General features: G+C 39.1%; 1 protein-coding gene across 1 annotated transcript in view; it reads right to left on the bottom strand.

Annotated features, from left to right (window-relative positions):
* Positions 1 to 742: 742 nt before the first annotated feature.
* NID1 (nidogen 1) overlaps positions 743 to 9700 on the bottom strand; it is a 51100-nt gene continuing 42142 nt past the window's right edge. Inside the window, exons 16-20 of the mRNA XM_082480263.1 lie at positions 8929 to 9100; positions 6778 to 6935; positions 5265 to 5388; positions 3994 to 4106; positions 743 to 2554 (exon numbers count right to left, since the gene is read on the bottom strand). Coding sequence (XP_082336389.1) covers positions 2433 to 2554; positions 3994 to 4106; positions 5265 to 5388; positions 6778 to 6935; positions 8929 to 9100 — 689 coding nt within the window. The 3' untranslated portion in view covers positions 743 to 2432. The remainder of the gene's footprint in view (positions 2555 to 3993; positions 4107 to 5264; positions 5389 to 6777; positions 6936 to 8928; positions 9101 to 9700) is intronic.

Here is a 9700-nt window from a genome sequence, read left to right as displayed (position 1 = left end):
TGTGTAGTCCCCAGCATGGACCAATATCAATCTCCTTCTGTAACTCCACACCACCCTTTAGATCCCAGTAGCTCTCCTTGCTGTCCTCTGTCCACCTTTCCTATGACCCACTTGACAGGCTCAGTGTTCTCCAGCTGTTCATCTGCACAGTACTACAGAGCCATTTGCCACCCCCCGTGAGGCACTGACATGCTGTAGCCATAAAAGTTGAGTTTAAATCTCAGCATCACCTCCTTCAACAGCCTTCACTTAGCTTGCAACTTGCCCTGCAGCCACAGCACACCTGCAGCCACACAGAGCCTGCGTGCTGTGGCACCCGGCAAAGAACCCTGTCACCTAGAAACTCAGCAGCAGAGCATCTTCAAGCAAAGGAATTAATTCTGGCCCCCATGTAGTCCAGTCCTTGCCCTATATTTCCACTAACATAGTGGAAGTATGGTATAACTGTATTATGCGTACTTCACAAAGTTAAATAAGGGTTAACAACCAGTAAAAAGTCTGTAACAAAACAGAGGAAGCTGTATGTTGTTTAAGGGCTCTCACAGACTTGTTTTGACTAAAAGTAGCCTACTGGTTTCAAAATACAACAGCCCCAACAGCAGTTTTTTCCCCCCCCTGTAGTGTTGCGTCTTAGAAGAGAAATATCATCACTAGATATTACAGTTAGCAAAACCCAGAACTCAACAGGAAAAGAGATTTGAGACACCATATATCACCTCCTTCTGCAGGCATGACTTTTTTATAGAAAATAAAACCCAGAACATTTTATTGACTGTACTGTAGATACCTGTACAGAGTGTAAACTTTAATATTTCACCAGATACGTGAATAATTCTGGAGAAAGAGTTATCAAGCACCTTCATTTCAACACATTTTTGATATTTACAGTAAGACATACCCGATTAAGTATATGAATAAAATGAATCAAAAGTTATAAAAAGTTATAAAAAAATCTTTAAAATGTTTATATGATTTGTTATTTTGTGATAAATATACAATTAAAGAGAAAGATGTCACATAGTTAAGACTCAGAATTGGCTCTATTTAAAATTGTTACTGTAGTGTCTGAAGAGGGAGTAAGGAAATGGGGACGTTAGCTTACTGCTCTGATCACGACATTGTGAAATGTGTTCTGACAGAAGGCTCACAAGCCCTGTTTTGTTCTGCTGCTGCAGGCTGGCTTGTGGGTAAGGTTCCTTCCTGACACACAGTGTGGAAGCCAAACTTCACTCCTAGATTTGTACTGCTAATTTGACATAAGAATATGCACCTTGATTTTCCCTCCACACTCCAAACTTATTGCTTTGATTTTCAGCACACCTTTTTGCTGTTACTGAACACTGGCACACAAATGGGGCACCACCATCTTGTTTCTTTTAAGCACCACAACACAGGTGACCTTTCTGGAAATCAGATTTTCAACTGCCATGGTCTCTCATGGTCTAAGAATAGGCATAGCATAGTTTGCTAAAGAAGAAAGATGGCTAGGATAGGATTCAAAGACCACTTTCAGGTGGTCTATGTTTCAAACATAGAAACAGTTGTGACTGTATCTCTTTAAAACCAAACACCTCCAAATGAATCAACATCCATTCTTTGATGAACTATCAGTAATTGAGATCTCTATCTAAAGTTTGTTTAGGGGATTTTAGGAAACTACTCAGGAATCCACCTCAGACCAAAGAAAAAAAAATCTCTTAAAATCAAACAAAAACTTCAAATACATCCACTAAGCAGTGCTGATTATCTGTGAAGAATCGCATGCTGTGGGAAAGGATCACATGAGCCAGGGCGAGAACTACGCTCCCGGCACATGGATAAAGTATTTCCGTAATACAAGAGTCAAAAGTTGAGATTCAAGTTTTGGAAGTGGAAGGACTGGTAGTGGGACAAAATACAGTTAGTTAGGCATTAAATCTGTGATATTACTGGGTGTTCCCACCCACACCTATTCATCCTTGGGACCCCCTGGTTGCTTCTCAGTTAGAGGTATGACCTAGCCACATATATGATGGGCTAAGCATGGCACTATGCAGATAACTGCTGCATGCTCCAAGCTACAACCCAGTCTCAGGATCTGAGTCACGCCATCCTCTTTACTCTGTTCAGTATTTGTTACTTTAATTTTGCCAAGAGACATTTCCTCCTAGCCCAGCACAGGTGCAACTAAAGCCTCCCCATTTACCTTTAAAATCAACGAGATAATATTGCAAGGAACAAGATGCAATTGGACCCAACGCGGGCAGCTCTGTCTTGCCTAACTAGTACAAAACAGTCATTGCCTCTGTGTGTGTGTGCTTGCATATGTGCATTGTGGCTTGCTGTCAGCAGCATGGAGCACTTATCTTTAGGGTCTGATTGTGTTGATAGGAGTGAATTGTTTACAGCACATTTCCAAAACTTGTCTGCTGCTCTAAAGCTCGTTTTAGTGCTCAGTTTCTTTCTATACAATCCACTCCAACTGTGTTGTCAGGGCAGCGGCAAGTACGGCCTCCTGGGGTAGCCAAGCAGAGGTGAGTACAACCACCATTATTCACTGTACAGTAGTTATGTCCTGCAAAAGAACAGAGATGTAAAATCTTAAAGAAAAACAAAAGCAAAACCACAATAAAATCCCAAACACATACATACAAGAGAAGTGCAGATTTCATGACTATACTAGAGAAACAAGCCATAATGAGATTGAAACAAAACTATGCTTTGGGGAGACAAATCATTGTATCTCGTGTCAGCTTCTGATATTCACCTCAAAGAAAGATCAAGATATCCAGACAGAGAGAGGCAACATGAAAAGACTGAGCTGTTCCCGAAATGCCCTTCATAAATTGGCCAAGTGGTCACAGACATTAGAATGAAGAGACAGTAAGTGAGGAAACACAAAGTGCAACACGGGGGACAAAGTCCAAAATGCTACAGAACATCATCCCTGGATACCACCCATTACAAAGACATGGAGGAATGACCCATGAAAACCAAAACAGTGACAGTATCAGTGGATCTGAGGGGAAAGGCATTGGTCCCAGAAAATGCAAAACACTTGAAATAGACACATAAGAAAGAAATGATACCAAGGTTCTGAGTATTATAAACATAAGAATTTACTCAGAGCACGCAATGTTGTTTTGTTTTACACTGCCTACCAAAACAGAATTGTGAATTAACTAGTAATAACAAAAACTGATTTCTTAATTACTACATTTACATGCATTTTTAAACTCTACACCAAGCTTTCAATTATAATAAACTAATTTTTTTACTATACATATAGACTAATTTGAAGAGTAACTATCTTAAGGTATTTTTAGGCCTAAAGTAAAAACACCACAACTCCTATAATTCCAGCCACGTTGTAATAATAAAGTGAACTTTTCTCCTAACTGTGATTTGCTAAGATCAACATAACTGAACAGTGATATTGCTCCCCAAAACACAAACTGTTATTTCAAAGGTATCAACTTCCTCTCTTCCACGCATCACGAGGGGCTTTTCAATAATGTATCTGAAAAACTTAACATTCAATGGAGCAGAAAGACCAGCCCAGCTACTCTACCACCTGCTGCTTTCTGAACATTCCCCTTTTAAAAAACACTCGATCTCATTAAAGACATCTGGAAGACCATGGTATTTCTGTAGTTTAAATTTAAAAATAAGTAAATAAGGCTCTAGCCATGAATATAGCATTCATTTTAGAAGATGACAACATAGCAGCTTTTGCCATGCCAGATTCTTATCTTGATCATACACTTATTTCATAAAGGATAGAACAGGCCCCTTCTTCCCTCCCTATTCTGGTTTCATATCACAACCACAACTGCTTCTATGAAAAAATTTTAGGTGGCTTTTAATTTCTTAGTAAACAGAAGTCTAAGCACTGACCAGTTTTTCACTAACTACCTAGATCAGTTGGCAGCCTGTCAATGGGGGCTGCTACTGAGTTTATTTATACACTAAGGTGTTGCACAGCTGTAAAAACTTGAGAATCATCTGGATTACCTCCTGGGCACTGAGCAAAGGCTGTAGTGATTCCATAGAGACGTGAGCGCTTGTGAGGCTGGAAATTATCCTTTTCTATTGAAATTGTGCGATCCACTGCTACAACAGCATCCCTGCCGTATGCAGAAGAGAATATACAGAAGTGAGATGAAGGTAGAAGTACAGGGGAAAATAAAACAAAAAAAAAAAAAGAAAAGGGGAAAAAATCTGAAGTTGCTTCTTTTTTTACAACGAGGAAGCAATGCCAGACGTAAAATCCTCCAAGACCTCATCTTTCCTTGACAACCCAACATATCATAAGCTTCATTCTAGGCAGCTAAGAAATTTAGCAGGAACCCACTTTCTGGATTTTGAAGCTAGTTCCCACACAGGGCAACGTCCCTCTAAAGGAACACATCTGTTAGTAGTTTTGACACATTCTCCATATTTTGCCCCTCTGACATTTTCTGTGCTATAGCTGACATTGCAGCTATTATACATAATAATTATGGACAATGCTGTATTTCAGGTGGAGCCTGAAGGAATACAACTAGTCATAAGCTATCTTTTAATCCTAAAAATAAAAGGGCAGTCAACTGACAGACCTGTAACACACTGTTTCCCATTTATACAAGCCTATTCTAGAATAGCATTTCCCAGCTGTTAGGTTCTATCTTGAAAATCTTTACACACATTAATAGCTCTTCCTGCTGTAATTGATGGAGTCTGTGTAAGAGTTTGCAGATAGAGCCCACGTAACCATTTACGCCAAGGAAAAATAAATATTTAAAAATGCATGGACTGGATTTTTTTCTGGAAAATATAGGAAACCCCAAAGGCTTGATCATATGTCAGTGTTTTAGATCTTTTGCAACAAAGAAAGTATCAAGACAGTAAATTATTTTTTTTTCTTATTTCTGGTTGAACATTCAAATAATATAGGGCATAGAAAGCCCTGAGTGACTAATTTCTGCCATCTACAACACAGCAAGTACAGCCATAAGGGAAACATGTTAGCTCCCACTCCTTTCCCAAAAATGTTCAGTGTTAAAAGCATTTACTTAGAGGACAAATCACTATGCTGAAAATGAAAACTCAGTTAACTCGCAACATCAATAGGTCAGCTCTACAGATCCACTCCACCCTGCACCAGCTATTGCCAGGAAAGCAAAAAAAAAAAAAAACAGGAATGTGTGAGAGGTCTGACATGAGAAATGCAGTATATACTTCAATTTCTACCAGGGAGAAAAACAAACTAAAGCAGTCCATAATTTCTTTAGCAGATAACATACCTTCTCCAGTCTGTGTAGTATAAATTCTTCCCATAGCTTGTAACACTAAAAGGATACTGAATTCCTTCAACAATCTTTCGTCGACCAAGCTGATTAGGGTTCATGCATTCCAGCCTTTTGGTACCTGGGTGTAGTGAAACAATTAAGTCTTTGAACCAGAGCAAGAGAGTTCTCATGAGGGATGAAGGCTGAGCGTAAGCATGCAAGCATGAACAGAGTAAAACTTCCTGGAAGTCTTTCAGTATGATGCTTAGCCAAAGCCCATGCCACATCTCTGCGTGTGCCAAAGATTGGATGGAAAAGTACTTTAGTACAAATGCGAATCAGCATACCACCTAACAGATGCCTAGTGCAGCCATGGCCATTGCTCACAAGCTGAAATTCCTGCTACAGGTACCAGCATCCTCAGGCTGGTGTGGAAGCTGACCGATAGTCTCCTCCATTCCAGAGGGATACTTCAACCACTAACCAGTTCCACTTCCTCTGGAAGGCATTTTTGCAAAGTTAGTTTGGTGACCACATTCCCAAAATGCTTGCTGGGTTGGGCCATGCAGGCAAGACTGCAGGAAGACCATCTAACTTGTAGGTACAAATAGGGTGTAAAGAGTTCTAGCTGTAAAGCTACTCCATGCGTTGGGAACACTGCTAGTGAATGTAAACACTTGTAGGTTTCTCTTAAGTAGCATTTCAAAATTAGGGAAACTAGGGAAAAAGGAAAAGAGACAAATGCAAGAATGAGAGAGAAAAAGAGAAAAGAAAAAGAAAGATAGCATAAGGAGATACATTTGAAGGTTGCAGAAAGCGTCTTACAGTGAAAAAGAGAGCTCGATCTTTTTAGTTTATCAAAAACTTGAAAGGTGGCTTGAAGTGTAAAAGCACCTCCACAGGAGGAGATCTCTGGCAGTCTACAGAAAGAAAGACAGCAAGATGCAAAAAAAGAAAGAAGTTCAAATGAGAATTAAAAGCACACTTTTTTTTTTTTTTACTGGTAAGACACTAGCACAGAACTAACAATGGGCTGGTGGCGGAGCCTTCATCTCTTGATCTTTAAATCTAGCGTGAATTGCTTTTTCAAGACTTGCTTCAGTCAAACATAAGCCAGACTTTGCCAAAGGTTACAGGCCTTAGAACAATAGTGCCAGGGTGACATTCTTTAGAGTCAGATTAGATGGATCAGTGATTTTTCCTGGTCTTAAACACACAACTTCTTCTACAAAGGCCTAAGCACTACCTAAAGAGATAGCCACATACAAGACACACAGATATAACCTGTTGCACTCCTAGAAAGTTTTGTGATCAGAATTGAAATCTTTCAGCTTGCGCATAGTCTCATGTGAATGCTACAGTGCTAGTAATGATGAATAAATTAAGAGATTATTAAAGCCAAAAAGAAAGGCATGAAGTCTAAGATGCAGACCAAAGAGCTATAAACATTAATTGGCCATCCATAATTTCAGGATTGGACATACTTATTCTACTACTATTATGAAGAAACACTTTAGCACCTTCTTACCTGCATCTACCCAGCACAGCATTGAGGAATAAGGATCAAACGTCAGCCCATTTGGTAACCCAAGATCATCTTTAACAAGAATTCTTCTGTTTGTGCCATCCATGTATGAGGTTTCAATTTTAGGAGCTTCTCTGTTCCAGTCAGTCCAGTACAAGTTTCTTAAGAGGAAGAAAAAAGAAAGAATTAAGACAGTGACTGATCTCAAGAGACTGTTGTAATTAAGGAAGATGCTAAGGACATGAAAGTAATATGCATACACCCTAAATCATTTAAATAAATAAGAAGGACCACATCATGCTTCAATATAGAAGTAACAAAAACATAGTAAAGATGTAGCATGTATGTTACACTTCCATTAAAAAGAGCAAGCACACACACGAGAAATGCTTTCTCTACATTGTTTACCTTATGTGCAAGATGCCAGGCAAAAAGACCTCTATTTCAACAGTTCTGAGGACTATTCAAAATGCACATCCATAGCTCTCCTTCTCACCACCCATCATGTCTGCTTGGGATAAGCAGCAGGAGCATTTGGCGTACATTTGTGGGTTTCATTCAAAACTACATTTTTCTTTTCAGTGCACCAAGTAAGCAACATACAACGGAATCAGAGTAGTTTATGGTCAGGGGAGAGCCCAAGAGAAGGCCATTAATTCCCTGATGCTTTATTATTAATGGGTATTTGTTAGTGGTGGGTTGTTTTGTTTTTTTTTTTCCCCCTGGATGCACTTTCTGTGGATGAGAATTTACATGGCCCCTCAATGCAAGTACCTTTGTTGTTTACTACTCAAAACACACAACCTACTAAGACACATAAGTCTGTGCTGCTTGACCTGGACCCAGAGCCCTTCTCCATCAGTAGGGTTCTGCATGGAACAGAGGTCTCTCCTCAGCCTGATTACACTTGTGCCTCTCCCCTTCTCTTACACCACAAAGTGCATTTTTTTTTTCCTTATTATGCTGTCATTTGATGTACATCCACAGATGTTTTCACCCCACTGTTATGTGACTATTATGTAAAAGTTTATTTTATGTTAAAGGAATTAGGGAAGTCAATAACATTACTCTTTCATTTGATTTTGTATCACTCAAATTTTCATGGATCACATGCATTCTTTTCTCACTACAAACTTTTTTTGCAAACATCTGGAATGAGGAGGCATCTTCCAAAAAACTCTCCCTGAACAATATACTACCTTTGTTCATAAATGAATTGACACTTAAGAGCATTCCAAATGCCTATTGTATCAACTAAGCAATCATCTAGTAGAGCTTCCCAGCAATTCAAGACTGAAAAGAAAGCCTCTTTGCTTCTGTGCTTCTGAGTATTTTGACTGAAATGTCTCTTCTCAGTGCTGGCCACACTACAGAAAGTTGCACCAGGACAACAGCAGGCAAGTTCAGACGTTAATGAACATACAGTACTACCATGGACTGTAGTAGATTTAATTTTCCCTGTATTTCTTCCAATATTCAGAGAGAAAAAACATCAACAGATCAGAGACTACATAAAGGTATGTATATGCTTCCATTTTTGCAGCCTGAAGCCTTAACTTGAAAACATTTACACATTCCTACTGACACTCTGATTGGCTATTTCTGTGACTGCATCTTACAGGCTCCATTTTTAAAGCATGTAGTTGTCTGCATCTTCAAATAGAACCCCAAGAGGACTTTCTCAGGCAACTGAATGACAGAAGTGAAAACAATGACAGAAGAGACATCATGGGAGTCTTCAAAGAAGGAACACTGTACAGGAAGAAGGGCTCTCATGATGGAAATGAAAATACAAAATTGCTTACACTAGTATTTTAGACCAGTAATCTTGAAAAAAAAAAAACAATCAACAAACCAATTTCAGGTAAGGGCAATGCTTGTCATTCTGCAAACGATGTACCAAGGTACAAAAAAGTAGTGGACAAACCTTTCAACAAAATATCACTGTATTACCTAGCAGGCATTTTAGAAGTTTTATTTCTCATGTACCACTCAGACACAGGACACAAGTAGATTGTTCCATTTCTGTTCATTAGTTTTAGGAAAAGATAGTCCTATTATTGCCTACAGACAGCCTAAAAACATGGACTCGGAGGATACAATCATATTAAATAAATAAATAATATAATGTATTTCTTAACAACATATCCATACCCTCTCATAGGATCCACAACAATTGCTCTGGGGTTCACCAGGCCAGTGTCAAAAAGGATGCGACGCTGGCGCCCATCCAGCCTAGCCACTTCTATTCTATCCAGTTGAGAGTCAGTCCAGAAGATGTTGCGACCGAGATGATCTACAGCTATCCCTTCAGGGCTACCCAAGTCTGCAGGAGAATAGAGAAAAACATGCATAGGCATTATATTTATTCCCAATAAATAATGTCAGCCTCATAAGCATAACTCTTAGCTGAGATAAGTTTTCTTCAGTTTTCTGGCTGTGGTCCAACAAAAGCTCCTTCATGTCAGCTGGAAAAGGAATATGCATTTTGCCTTAAGAAGTTTAAATACGCAGAAATTTCATAAATACATAGAATGACAAATTCTAGGAGGAAGCAACTCATGCACGTAAGCTTTCCTTGGGAGGTGGACACAGAAAAAGAGTTGAGAGCAAGAGATAAACAGTAGAGATTATCAGAATCTTATTCTACTCTCCTTAGCAGACCAAGACCTAGAATAGATTTTATAATGCTTAATATTTCCCCTTCATTGGTACTGGCATACATGGCACCCCTCTGAAAACTGGATTTATGCAAAGTTTAGCCAATGCAATAAAGATAATCAAGCTCCAAAGCAGTAGAGATAATGATATTAGCTAACTGATGGAATTTAAATCCAGTTCTTTGTTTTTGCAGAGCAATCCTTTTTGGAACATGTTTTAGTACTGTATGTGCACAGTTTTTCTTGGACAGTTAGTTGTTCCAAAA

The sequence above is a fragment of the Vanellus vanellus genome (assembly GCF_965231255.1).
Source record: "Vanellus vanellus genome assembly, chromosome: 3".
Taxonomy (NCBI): Eukaryota; Metazoa; Chordata; class Aves; order Charadriiformes; family Charadriidae; genus Vanellus; species Vanellus vanellus.
Note: the sequence above shows the minus strand (reverse complement) of the source record. Positions and strands in the feature narration are given on the sequence as shown.